This window comes from Oryctolagus cuniculus, chromosome 1, assembly GCF_051225735.1.
Source record: "Oryctolagus cuniculus isolate XC-2025 breed Fujian yellow rabbit chromosome 1, ASM5122573v1, whole genome shotgun sequence".
In the NCBI taxonomy this organism is placed as follows: Eukaryota; Metazoa; Chordata; class Mammalia; order Lagomorpha; family Leporidae; genus Oryctolagus; species Oryctolagus cuniculus.
In genome coordinates this window covers 15986932-16002060 of record NC_142867.1, presented here as the reverse complement: position 1 = coordinate 16002060, position 15129 = coordinate 15986932, and the positions used below count along the sequence as shown (strand labels likewise).

The 15129-nt window shown below is 39.5% G+C and overlaps 1 protein-coding gene across 1 annotated transcript; it reads right to left on the bottom strand.

Moving 5' to 3' along the window:
• Positions 1 to 10450: 10450 nt before the first annotated feature.
• Positions 10451 to 11419, bottom strand: LOC100348461 (olfactory receptor 5T3-like). The gene has a single exon (XM_008273017.4). The coding sequence runs from the start codon at positions 11417 to 11419 to the stop codon at positions 10451 to 10453; it is 969 nt and encodes a 322-aa protein (XP_008271239.4).
• Positions 11420 to 15129: the final 3710 nt, after the last annotated feature.

The window sequence follows — 15129 nt, the reverse complement described above, 5'->3', positions numbered from 1 at the left end:
CTTACCGGTGCCAATATGTGATGCCAATGCTACTGCAATACAATGCCGACCAATATATGAGGAGACTTTAAATATCTCATAGAAAGTGGAATTAAACCTAAGTGTACTTTGGTACAAAACTTTTGTAATCCATGATTACCTAATGTCTTTAAAGTGTTTGTGAAAAATGCTTAGACTTCATTACAAAATACCACAGGCTGGAACGCTTGAACATCAGAAAATATTTACTCACTGCTCCAGAGGCAGAAATTTAGTCAAAGTGCTGGCTGGGGTGGCTTTTTATGAGGATTTTCTGCAAGGTTTGCAGTGCCACCTACCACCTCTGTCTTCTGTTTGTGTCTGGCCCTGAATCCCCTCTTCTAATAAGAATACCAGTCACTCAGAATTGAGGCCTACCTAGATTTAATTTTCCTTAATTATCTCTCTAAAGACCCTAACTTTGAATAGTTTCATTTTGCATTATTGAGGATTTATATTTCAACATATGAATTTTATACACACATATAAAACATACATATGCAAATATATATATGCAGATGTATGGATATATAAATATGTCTTTAAAATATACAATGCTTTCTTTCATTCTCATAGACCTGAAATTTTATAGACTCCAGTGGCTGTAATTATATATAACTCTATATTATACTAGCATGGGCAAATAACATTGAATCAATCAGATTACTGCACATCACATAATATTATATAATTCTAGAAGATTTTGCATGAAGTCACTGGTAACTGATTACCATTCAAATCAATCTGCTCCACTTTCAGATCTATTCATCTGTAAACTCATCGTAGCACATCATTCACGTACTATGGATAATGTATTCAAATTCTTGGGTTTCATTACTGACATGTATTTTTCTTTTTTTTTTTTATACTATATCCTACAGAGAATGGGTACAATGCCCATTTTTTAATTGCTCAAAAACAAGATACACTTGATACTGGCATTTATCAAGATTCTATGTTGCCTTTTTGCCTTTTTTCCCTTTTTGTTCTTTTGCACCATTGAGGACCCTTGCTGACCTGCCCCTTAAGGGTGCATGGCTTTCTGGCTACCTGCCCCATGCTTGCTTTTTTTTTTTAAAGATTTTTTTAAAATTTATTTGACAGGTAGAATTGCAGACAGTGAGAGAGAGAGAGACAGAGAGAAAGGTCTTCCTTCCGTTGATTCACTCCCCAAATGGGTGCCATGGCGGGAGCTACGCCAATCCAAAGCCAGGAGCCAGGAGCTTCTTTCCTGGTATCCCACATGGGTGCAGGTGCCCAAGCACTTGGGCCATCCTCCACTGCCTTCCCAGACCACAGCAGAGAGCTGGACTGGAAGAGCAACAACTGAGACTAGAACTCAGTGCCCATATGGGATGCAGGCACCGCAGGTGTAGGATTAACCCAGTGTGCCACCATGCTGGCCCCATGCCCCATGCTTTCTGGCCTGCATTCTCCTCTATGTGGCTGGTTCCTGGTGCTCAGTATGAATCCACATTTCCCTCTCTCTTTTAGATAGAGCCCTCAATCTCCTATGCATCTCTCTCACTGAATGAAAACTTAAAAACTTATCATGCTGCCTTGTTTATTTGTGTCAGTATTCAGAATTCTTCCCTGAATGTGAGGCAAGAGCCCACACAGCTTATTAATTTCAAATTATTAGTAAGCACCTGGTACATAATGGCACCCCAGAAGAAACCTTTAAGGGAATTTTGATAACAGAGGCATTCCCCAAAATTTATTTAAGGGAAAATAGTGGCAGCATGATAAAAATTGGCTTCCTTGTGGCTTCTAACTCTATTTTTATTCCTGCACTCCATGCCTCCTCCATCTGGGTTAGTGCTTTCCCCATATGCCCACCCACAGGTGGGGAAGGAGAACACAGGGCTTGAATGTACTCACTCACAGAAATTGCAATCATTGAAACACTGGGACCTATAGTGGCTTTCCAAGGAGGCACACACTCCGCAGGGGAGGAGAGCCCGTAGGCCTGGGCAGATGGACCATACTGCGTGGAGAGGGGCCCACGGTGCACATCGGCCCTGAGCTCTGGTTGCAGCCCACGAGCCAGCCTGGTGGGTTCCGACAGTGGTGGCAGTGAATTTTGTGAGGGCAGGGGAGCCCCACCTGGGCAGTGACTCCTGACTTGAGGCTGGAACCGTCAACACCCTGCTGGAGAGAGAGCTGCACTCAGCCACTTCCAAGGCTGATATCAGGAATGACCCCCTAAAATACATATGAAAATGGGGCCCCTTAAACTTCCCCAGAAGCGCCATCTGGGGTGCCACACATGCTACCAGAATTTGGGGGTGCCACACGATTTCACAATATGCTTATTAATGAATCCCCAAAATTAATAAGCCCAGGAGGGTTCTTGCCTAATATTTAGAGAAGTATTCTAAATACTGGCATAAATAAATGAGGCAACATGGTACATTTTAGGCTTTATTTAGTGAGAAAGATACATAGGAGAGTGAGAGCTTTATCTAAGAGAGAGAGGTAAATCTGGGTTCATTCCAAGCACAAGGAACCAGCCATGTGGAGGAGCATCTAGTCCAGGAAATCTAGGGAGCATTGCCCAAAGGCCATGAGGCCTGGAAGTGCAGGGCAACAGTAAACCCGTCCTGGCAAGAAGACAGAGAAGAAGAGAAGGGCAGGACACACCATGTTCCAGGCTTTTAACCCACTTCCAAAGGAGAGTGGTTAATTAACCTGATTGGCTGGTGGGCACCCAGGTGTGGCCAGGTAGGGGCATGGCAAAGGTATCAGACAGGGCGTGAGGTCACACAGGAGTGTGGCGAAGGCGTGGTCTTCCAGGTCACAAACCTAATCAATGTTAACATGTATGCCTGCCTACTTCATTCCCCCCTCAGAGACTCCATCCCCTTAATCCTAAGGGGAGTTGATGGACGTCGAATCATCTCTTCTGTAACTGCTTCCTGTTTATGAGGGCCGTAGTGCAGATCCTGCCTATCCAGGGTCTGGAAGTCTCTGCCTATCCTATCTAATGAATTTGCTTTGTGAGCTGGAGCAGTCTGGGTCATTGCCAACGTCTGGGTCCCCTGCATGGTCAGTTACTCCGAGAAGTCAAGTTCTGAAACATGTAAGTTATTAATTAGTATAAGCAAAACTGAAGTAAAACCGATTATAAATGGGGTGCCACATAACATGAAAAGAACTTATCTTACAGATTCCCAGATAAGTAGTGATAGGCTACCCTTATGTAATATAAACCTGTTTAGTTTGAGTATAGAGAATTATAATAAAACAAATCATTTGATAGCTTTATCATCAATAACAGTTCCCAGATATAATTAAGAAAGGCAGGTACACTATGTTTGCCTTAAGGAGACAAAGGCAAAAATTTTACTTATCCTTTATGTTTTGAAGAGGTACTTAGGTTTTTTATTGGCTTATAGGAACAGTCAGGCATGTCTTTCGCATTCACCTATGAAGACTTAAGAGGTAGAAGTTTAATTGTAATTTCACGGAGATAGTCATGCTCAATAGCACCTGGTCAGGTCCCTTTCATTTAAGTTGAAACTGGTCTGAAGAGGATCTTCTTATGAATGGGTTACTCAGGAATTTCTAATGTTGGAGTTTTTGTCAAAAATTCCTTGATTCCTTGGAACACCTTTTGTAGCTCCCCTGTCCAGCACAGTCTGTTTCAGAGGCTTTTAAGCAAACACAAGGCTTAGAATTCAAATCCTGGAATCTATAACAACTTTTGTAGCTACCCTTTTCAGTACAAAGTCTGCATCAGGGCCCCATTAAAGCTTGGAATCTGAATTTTTGAATTCAAATTCCATAGAATCCTGTCATCGGCAATTCCCAATACCAGAGCTTTTAGTTAGAAGCTCCTTAGTTCTCTGGAACACTTTTGCAGCTACCCTTTTCAGTATGGGGTCTGTATTAGGGTGTCTTTAATGCTATACACAAAAACTTGGAATCCAAATTTTGGAATCCAAAGTCCACAGAATTTTGCCATTCTCAGAAATCTCCTTGGCTGCCTTTAAATATCTGACCCTATGTTAAAACATACTAGATAGGAATTTCACAGAGACATGTATCCCAGATTTTACATTTGAGGCACTTAATAAACTTTAAAGAAATACCTAAGAATGCAGGCAATGTAGTTTGACACAAATAACTAGAACTTGTGATGCATAATATCACACAATAGAACAAAGCAAATCTTTGGGATCAAGTTTTACCATTAATGTTAATACTGTAGCTCTTTTGAGAACAGAGGTCCTACACGGGAAGTTAGTACCCAGTGAATCCTGTTGCAATCCCATAGCAAGTTTTAAACTGTACCCTTAGAAGAAAATCCGTAAGAATGCATGCAGCACTAAACAGCTTTACAGTCTCTCTGTAGGACCTGAGAAAATAAAAACAGACACAGCTCTTCACAAGCTTAATTATTCTTAAGCATTTTACATGGATACTTTGTATTATCTATAATTCCTTAATCCCATATAGTCGAAGGGTCTCCCAATTATTAAGTGCAGATCTTTCAGGGAGTTTCCAAAGGAGCAGATGTAGAACTACCCATAGTTAAATCACCTTGGAACCTGGGGAGACAGGAGGTAAATAGGGCTGAGCTTTGACCAGTTATATCTCTGATCATCTACCTTAACCAATAATCTGACATCTCAGTGCTACTATGCCTATTATAGATCTTAATACATATATATCATACCAAGGAAATATAAACCACCCAATCTGAAAAATGCCATTTCAGACTGTTAGAATCCCACACTGGAGGTGAAAACAACAAACTAGAATGAAGGGTATCCACTCTGAAGACGAAAATAAAAAAAATAAAAATACGATTTAATGCCACTCCAGAGGCTAAAATAACAAACGAATAAGTGGGATCTGGTAGGAAGATGAAAATAATAAATTAAAAAAAATGATTTAATATACATTGCTCTATTAATCAGGCATGTAGCATGTGGTGGTCCATGGGGGCCACATTAGGAATTCCTGAACAAGCCATTAATAGAAAGATCTTTTTCAAATCAGCTGCAGCTTAAATGGAAGGGACCTTAGCAGGCACTACTGAGCATGATTACCTCAGTAAAATTAGGATTAAACTACCTCTTACGTCTTCATGGGTGAACTCAAGAGACATGCCTGATTATTCCTTAAGCCTTTGCCTTCCTCACATCAAGACTGCTGCACCTTAAGGCAGACATGCTGTGATCGTCTTTCTTCTTTTGATTCTCTCTGGGAACTGTTATTAACAATAAAACTCCTTATGGGTTCTTATAATTCTCTATGCTCAAGCTAAATGGATTCTATAATCTACATAAGGGTAATCTTTTCATCTTATGGGGCACTCCATTTGCAGTTGCTTTGTTCCAGTTTTTTGTATACTAATTAATAAATTTATATGTTTCAGAACTTGACTTCTGTGAATAACTGACCATAGAGGGGACACAGCCATTGGCGGTTACCAAGACTGCTCCAGCTCACAAAGCAAATGTGTTAGATGAGATAGACAGAGACTTCCAGACCCAGGACAGGGAAGGCCTGTGCTATGCCCCTCATAAGCAAGAAGCAGCTATAGAAGATGTGATGAATCTATGCCCTTCAACACCCCTTAGGATTAAGGGAATGGAGTCTCTGAGGGGGGAATGTTGTAGGCAGTCAAACAGGATAAAACTGATTGAGTTTGTGAGCTGGAAGACCACACCGTCATCATGCTCCCTGGTGTGATGTCATGCCCCTACCTGGCCTCACCTGTGTGCCCAACTGCCAATCAGATTAATAAACCACTCCTTTTTGGAAGTGGATTAAAGGCCTCAGACACAGTGGGCCTGGCCCTTTTTGCCTTTTGTTTTTTGCCCTTTTTCACCATTGCAGATTCTTGCTGCCCGGGAAGGCAATGGAGGATGGCCCAAGTACTTGGGCCCTGCACCCCATGGGAGACCAGGAGAAGCACCTGGCTCCTGCCTTCGGATCAGCACGGTGCCCTGGCCGCGGTGGCCATTGGAGGGTGAACCAAAGGCAAAGGAAGACCTTTCTCTCTGTCTCTCTCTCTCTCACTGTCCACTCTGCCTGTAAAAAAAAAAAAAAAAAAACAGTTACCCTTTGCTAGCAAGAGAGAACTAATAGAAGGGATTATCGAAGCATTTGGGTATTGAAACGCTGAATGGTAGTGAGAACTCCCCCCACCACCACCATTTTTGTATGTGTGCTTGTAAGTCTGTGTATGCTTACTCCAAAATACATAAATTAACGAATTTTAAAATACAGTAGAAGAAATCCCTAAAGGCATTTCAGACATCTTCAGTGTCCCATTCTATCATAGAAGCAGAGGGCTAGAAATTCAGGATAATTTGAGCAATAAGACTGGGGCACTTTCCATGGACTCACTGCCCATGGACCCCTTACATTTCAACCCTGTTTATTCTGGAATCTACTCCTTGGAAACCAGATATGGCTCAGCAGGACCAGGTGCCACTCAACCTCAGAGAGTCCCCACGAGAGCAATGCCATGAAAGCCATTGTAGTGAAACTGTCACTGGGACCCTAGGCTGAAGATCTGCACTTGATCTTATTCAAAAGGCCATGAAGCAATGGACTGAAGATCTAACAGCATGCAATGGATGCTATTCCACTAGATTCCACAATGAGATCTTCTGGGTGGACTCAGCCCAAATGGGGATGCCTACGTTTGGTTACCCAAACTCTTTACTCTGAGTCCAGGAGATAGCTCACAGTTTGTATGAATATTCTTGAGTTTTAAGACGTCACATAGTTTTTTTTTTTTGTTTTGTTTTGTTTTGTTTTTAAAGAATTATTTTTATTTACTTGAAAGACAGAGTTACAGAGAGAGGTAGAGCCAGAGACAGAGAGGTCTTTCATTACACTGGTTCACTTCCCAAATGACCTCAATGGCCAGAGCTGACCTGATCTGAAGTCAGGAGCCAGGGACTTCTTCCGGGTCTCCCACGTGGGTGCAAGGGCCCAAGGACTTGGGCCATCTTCTGCTGCCTTCCCAGCCCATAGCAGAGAGCTGGATTGGAAGTGGAGCAGCCGGGTCTCGAACCAGCCCCCATATGGGATGCCGGCACTGCAGCTGGTGGCTTAACCTGCTATGCCTCAGAGCTGGCCCCTCACATAGTTTTTGCTGTTGGATTTTGGACTTGGGGCAAGTTATCCATTTCTTCTTTGGTGTTATTCCCTTTGGAGTGGGAATGTCTGTCGTCTTATATCTCTCCCACCACTGCATTGCAGTGAGATAACTTGTTAGATTTCTTGGAATCACAGCTGGAGGGAATTCCCACCAGAATTAGTCATGAAACATAGCTTGAGTCTTACCCATGACTAGCAAATGGAATTTGAAACTTCGAATATTTGAGTTAATTTTTAACTTAATGAAGAATTTCAGGTTTCAGTAATGGAATTATTAAAGTTGGTAATTAAGAAAAATGTGAATCTTTGGAGGCCGAAGCAAAATCATGTGGTCTTGGTATTTGTCCCTTTTAAAACTGGTGTGGACAATTCTCAAAATTATATGTTTATGATATTTGAGGTGGGGTTTTTGGATTGTGAAATACCCTCCTACCCTCAGAAAAGCTTATTCCATTGATGGGTTAATCGATAGTGAACCCCCAGCAGACTGCCTAAGACCTCACCTGTAACAAACTCTTCCATGCTCTTGAGAACACTGGATTTGTATGCAAGCTACAGCAGCAGTTCTCCAGGATCTCCAGCATGCTAAACCACCTTGAATACTTTAGAGACAGCACACCCATGATAATACCTAATTCCTTGTAAGGAATGTACTACATTTGTTGGTTCTGTATTCACAGAAGAATTACTGATATGCTATCCGACCTGAGGTTGCTCATCTTTTGCAACTGTGGTTTGACGTTTTATTATTTTAGAAGCTTTGTGACCATACTATCAAATAATTTTTCTTCCACCTCATTTCTTCTATTACTTTCCTATTGATTAAACTTTGATATGTCACACAGTTCTCGCATACTTTTATTCTCATTTTTGTCTTTTCTTTCCATTTGATAAATTCCTATTAGTTCAGCTACACAGATTTTTTATCGGTTTTTACTCTAATAGTGAACTCAATTGAGAGTCATTTGGTTTATGATAGCGAATGTGTGTTTATTTTCAGTATTTCACCAGGCATTTGATTTCGTTTCCATCTGATGAACTTCCTGGTCCATTCAAATGTGTTGCTTACTCTTTCCTGTAGAACTTACATTCAATTAACTATCAACTGTCTTTACTTAAAGGTCACCAGCAATACCTATATTTGAACAAAATGAATCTAGTTTAATTTTCAGAAGTATGTGTTTGGGATCTATAGAAAATACCATAAGACTAAATTCAAATGCTTTCATTGGAAGGCTCTCTGCTTTTCTCAATACCCTATATTTGGCCTTACCTCTTTAAATTTAAGCTTGGTCATCATTATCAGATTCCTGATAGAACCAGAAAAGTTATAATTTCAGGTATTTTCTGGATTTTTAAATTGGTATTATGTGTTTTGCAGTTCTTCAGTGGCTGAGTGGAAATAGACACCTTTTAATTTGTGTTTATTTATTTTTAATATACTTAAAAAGGGGAGGGGAAGACATTGAGAGAGAGAGAGAGAGAATCTCCTACCCACTGGTTCACTTCCTAAATGTCTGCAACAGCCAGGTCTAGGGCAGGCCAGTCTGGAATCTGGAACTTCAGCTAGGTCCTCGACATGGATGACAAGGACCCAAACACTTGAGCCATGATTTGCTTCCTCTGAAGATGCATTAGCAGGAAGATGGATGAGCAGCAGAGCATCTGGGACTCAGATCAACACTCTATATGGGATGCAGGTGTCCTGAGCAGTGGCCCAACCTCCTGGACAACAATACCCACAACAACAAAGTAAGGTAAATTGTTATAGGTAGTAAATAAATACAGGGCTGGGAAGTGAGCAAGGATCAGGATCAAATAAGTCAGTTTTACAGATCTTAGAGCAGTCGTAAACATAAACATATAGAGAGAGAGACATACACATAATCTATATATCTCATATATTTATAGTCATAGAAATATGAGATAGTGACAGAAGTATGATAGTGACAGAACATTCTTTCCTAGAGTATGATTTATTTTTAGAAACCTCAGAAAATTTCCATTAAATATTACCATCTAGTATCAGCATATGTTGCTAACTTGTGTAATAGGTCTAATAAATATTTGATGGAAAAGTGGCAAAGAAAGAATTTAATATTAAAATCAGAGTAGACATAAACACAGCAAAAGACACATTTGAACCTTGGATGGCTCTCAGCAGGTCAGGACACTTTTCAAGCATATAAAGCAGCGACTGGAAAATTCCTGCATAGAGATTCTAGAACGAGGAAGGCACATCGTTAAGAACATTGAAGATGGCGGAGCAGCCCACCAGGGGAGGTGAGCGTCGCGGGGGAAGGCTTCTGTTCTTCCCTGCAGTTGGTTGGCGTCCTTGAGAAGACTCCTTCTCTATTCCGGGCTGAGCCCGAGAAGGAGTCTGGCAGTGAATCCAGGGCCTGGACAGCGGAGGCCGTCAGTGAGGCAGACTCACATGCACCGGGATTCCTTCGCTCTCCCGCTGCCATCGGTTTAGAAACGGGGACTGGATGTGGACCGCAGGTGGTCGGTGTGGCTCAGTCACTGAGTCTGTTAAGCTGTCCAGTTCCTCCCAAGTGCACTGTGCTGGGTTCATGAGATGCAGCTGAATGAGACACACGTGAACTTGCTGCACAGTGGGAGAGTCGGCATTCATCAAATCCGATTTTACCCTTGTGCCTCACTGCCCCTGGATTATCGCCGCTGTGTTGAGTAGAAGGCCAACATTCACTAGGTGCACAAGCCAGGCGTGGCCTGGTAGCCTTTGCCTTCATGTTACAGCTAGAAAGACCTTCCAACTGATACCCAAGTGAGTGCCTGAACAGCAGGTAGTACTAAACCTTCCATATACAATGGTTTTCCCATACATATATAACTGTGGTTTAATTTACACACTTATAAATGAAGCACAGTAAGATTAACAACAGAAACTAGTAATAAAATAAAATATAACATTATAATAAAAGTTATTTAAAATTTTTAAAAAGATTATTGTAGGCTTGCCACAAGCAATGTACATACTGAGGACATGACCTCTTCATAGAATGAGTGAAAACTAATTACACAACTACTAACAACAATGTACTTACATTAAAAAAAGTAATATGACTTTTTTTAAAAAAACTAATAAGCATACAAGTAAGAAAATATGTCTAAATTTTTAAAATGCTGCATTAGAGGCTCATTAATGCTTTATCTGGAAATATTCTGAGTTATACAAGCACAATTTATTAAAGCCAGATGTTTTCTTCTCTAGCTTTTGACCACAACCGTGTGAACTGAAAAACAATCTTCTGCCAGCTTTCCTGATTCTACCAGTATGATTTAATTATGATCGAATTTCTCTCAATAATTTTTTCATGGCCTCTTTCACATCTTTGTTCCTCAGACTGTAGATAATGGGATTCAGCATGGGAATTACAATGGTGTAAAATATTGAAACAATCATATCATGGTTAGACGCATAGCTGGAGCTTGGTCTCATATAAGTGAACAGGATTGTCCCATGATAAATAGACACTCCAGTTAAGTGAGAGCCACATGTAGAAAATACTTTTTGTCTTCCTCCTGCAGAATGCATTCTCAGAATGGCCAACAGAATGAAGCCATAGGAGATCAGGACAATCAGAATGGTGACTATTTCAACAGAGCCCACTAAGTAGAAGAGGAGAAGCTCATTTATGTGGGTGTCAGAGCAGGATAGTGCAAGGAGTGGAGGGATGTCACAGAAGACATGCCTAATTTTATTGGATGCACAGAAGGACAGACTAAATGTGGCCACTGTGTGTACAGTAGCATGCAAAACGCCACTAATATAGGAGGCAATGATGAGTGGCACATAAACTCTGGGAGGCATGCTCACTGAGTACAGAAGCGGGTTGTAGATGGCTACATAGCGATCATAAGCCATGGCAGCCAACAGAAAGCATTCCGTGGTCCCTAAAGTCACAAACAGAAGCATCTGAGTTGCACACCCATAATATGAAATAGATTTATCTTCTGACAGGAAATTGACCAGCATTTTAGGGGTTACCACCGTAGAATAACAGGCATCCAAAACTGATAAAACACTCAGAAAATAGTACATAGGGTTGTGAAGCCGGGGATCCCCAATGACTAACACAACCAGTCCTAAATTTCCTATCAGAGTAAAGAGATAGATTCCAAGAAAGAGTAAAAATAGGAAGACTTGCAGGTCAAAATCATCTGTGAAGCCAATCAAAATAAATACAGTGACACCACTGACATTCTTCTGTTGAATTCTGTATATTTCTAAATCTGATGAAAATCCTTCCATTTCAGTGATATAGGTTATAAAGGAAAAAAGCCAGTGCAAATGGATTCCATTTAATTATATTCTTTGTCTACATTTAAGCCACAGTGATTTCCTTAGTAACCATGAGATAGGCAATGATGAAGATGTGTCCAAGTATATGGTTTTCACTATATGAAGAAAATACAAATAATTTAATTCAATTGTTATCTAACTGTATCATGCCGAAAACAATCCTACAATTCAAGTGGTTTATATTCCAAGTAATTCCCTACCTCTTGTTCTTATCTTGCATCATTTTAAATAGCACAACATTGAATGAAGATAGGCATATTTGAATCCAAAAATATTATGGAAAAAGTGTGTACCTGAGAAGTAAGAATATATACGTTTGTTACAAAGTATATGAAATATCTTTCCTTATTGTTCAAAAAGATTTTAAAATACGTATTTATTTTCATTTTATTTCAAATGCAGAGAAACAGGCACATGCACGCACACACACAAACAGGAAAGAGAGAAAGAGAGAGAGAGAGAGAGAGGGAGGGAGAATTTTTCCTCCACTAATTAACTTCCCAAATGCTCTCAACAGTCAGAGCTCTCAATCCAGGTCTCTTACACAGATGACAGGGTCCAATTAAACCATCATCTGCTGCCTCCCAGGGTGTGTATTAACAGGAAGCCGGAATTGGAAGCAGGGACAGGATTCAAACCCAGGCATTCTGATATGAAATATTGTGTCACAAGCAGTGTCTTAATTGCTGCTCCAAATGTACCCTCCTAGTGTTCAAGAGTTTTGTTATATGAAAAACCATATTTGAATCACAGTTAAATTTAAATGAGAAAAATGATGTTAATGTTCAATTGAAAATGTTTGCAGATGACTATAAAATTGACTGTTAAGCTTACATCTTAACTTGTTGCATGGGAAAGATTTACAGACAAAACCATTTTACATCTTCTTTTCCGGCAATTCTCTTGCTCCATTAAGTAGACTGCAGATGGTACTCTGGAGATAAAAGCACATTGTTTGCAAACAAGAATGGTATCACATGTTTTATTTTCAATTTTTGTTCGCCCATGATATATATCATCTCCTTTCTGATTTTTTCCTTTTGTAACTCATTTACCATTATCGTTATTCAAATCTAACTAACTATGAGATATAGCTATTTCAATTTATATATCTCTGAGAAGTCCGTTGAGGTGTTTTTAGACATATTTCTCTTAAAGATAAATCATAGGCATACATTTACTGTATGATTTGTTTCTTGTGGAGTATCTAAAATACCTACAAAATAAATATGACTGATAGTGGATAATAAAATTATTTATAGTAAATTGTTGCTAAAATTTAAAAAATCTCTGTATTTGCCATAAAGCAGGGTATAATCTCTGAACTATAAGTACAATATTGACATTGTCCATTTCATGAATATGAGGAAATAAAGTGTGTGAAAAGATATGTAAAGGAAAGGAGGAAGGGAGGAAAGACAGAATGAAAGAAGGAAGAAAGAACAGAACAAAGCAACAAACACCATAATGTTCAAAAGCTCCCTGGTGTCCAGGCTGAAAGTCTGGGTTACTGAAACACATTTAAATGCTAACTACTCTACATTGAAGGGAGACATTTCAGTTCCAGGACTTTGCATTTCCTTTAGCATGCCATAAATGCAACATTTTAAAAGTAATGAAAAGTTTGCTGTACTTAAGTCCTTGCTAAGTTCAGTGACTTACAAATGATTTATTTTCATGGTGTGAAACACGCTAGGTTTTATCATATTGAAGTGAACACACATCAAGAAGAGAATAAACAACTAAGAGAAATAGTTTTAGAAAGAGAAGAGACCAGGCCAGTACTGTGGTGCAGTGGGTTAAAGCCATGGCCTGCAATGGGGCATCCCTAATGGAGTCCCTTCTGCTTCACTTCTGACCCAGCTCCCTGCTGATGCACCTGGGAAGGCAACAGAGGATGGCCCAAGTGCTTGGGCCCTGCACCCTGTGGGAGACCCTGAACGAACTCGGGGCTCCAGGGCTCCAGGGCTCCTAGCTTTAGCTTGGCCCAGCCTGGCCATTTTGGTGCCATTTGGGGAGTGAACCAGCATATGGAAGATCTGTCTCTCTGTCTCTGTCTCTGTCTCTGTCTCTGTCTCTCCTTCTCTCTCTCTGTGACTCTCCCTTTCAAATAAATAGATGCATCTTAAAAAAAAAAAGAAGGAAGAAAGGAAGAAAGGAAGGAAGAAAGGAAGGAAGAGTCATGCAGCTCTATCATCCCAGAAATGTCCTCACAAATCCTAGCAGACTATTTTTCTAATGCATAAAGAGTTTCATAAATGTGAGGCTACAATTATTCATTTGTTCCTTATAAAAATATAAAGTAAATCATATAGCAAAATTATATTATGATTTATGTTTAATGCAAATAATTTACGTGTCAGTTATAACAAAACACAGACACACAAACATCATTTTATTTACAAAAATTTATAGTTTACAAACAATTTATTTGAACAGATCTATTAATAAAATAGCTTGTCAAGTAATTAGTAAATTGGATAAATACATAGTAGTGTATTTTGAGAAGACACACAAATACGCCTTGGTTTAAAAACTACCATTCTCTGTCTAGTCTCCCTATTAACGGGATATGTACAGAAAAATTTAATTAAGAGTTAGGACAAACAGAATCAGTGTTATAGGGAGAAACACAATAAAAGGAAAATATGCAAATTAATTTTAGGAGATTACCAAACCTTCTAAATCAAAAAATGACTAAGTTTTAAAAGAATTTTCACAAAAAGCTATTGCAACTCAAAGAACGTGGGATGCTCCACCCTCATGTTCAAATCCAGAGCAGTATTACAAGCACTGAACTCCAGAAGAGGGAAAGCTAAAGCAGAAGCTACCACATGTAACTAAGCCACTGGGAAGGATTATACATCCTGGGTACATTTTCCTAATTAGCCTACATAACCATCTGCAAAATATACAAGGCATCATTTTTTGTACATGAGAATACTGAGGCCAGCTGGGCACATGTTTTACCATGTTCATACCTTCAGTTAATAGAAAAACCAATTTTGAAGAATAGATTTCTCTGATTCCACAACATACAATTTTCCCTGATATTATCTCTGGAAGGCAGTTGATTCACTTTGTAACACAACTTTGAGTGTAATAGAATCTTCTCTCTTAAAGCTAAACATTAGCACATTCACATTCTGAACCCTGTAAGGTATCTTTTAAGTCTACAAAAGCCCTTTCTCTTACCTTTGAATATGAACAACCCATGCAATCAAGAGAAGCTATGACTATTATGAGTTTGATCTCTTATATCAGTGTCTCAAGCACTCAAAGCCCTCAGGGATGTCCCATTAACATGTTAACTGTTTTCTGAGACAGGAATGTGTCAAGGCGATTTTCTTCATAGTCAGCAAATAGATGATTCTGGAATTATGAAGTTCATGATGAAATTCATTACCTAGAGGAACTTTGACCATTAGTTTAAAAATGATTCTAGCTCTGACACTCTGATAATGAGTTCATGATTTAATTTCTCTGAATCTGGATTCCCCTTCATGGGTCTATGCTTAGTGAATTATCTGAAAAGTCCTGTAATCCTGTATATAATGATATAATATTAAAGCATAACCCATAATAGAATTTATAAACTTTGGTAATATTTACTTGTGCTATTTAAGTGTGACACTTCTAAGAAGTATAAGAAATGGCTT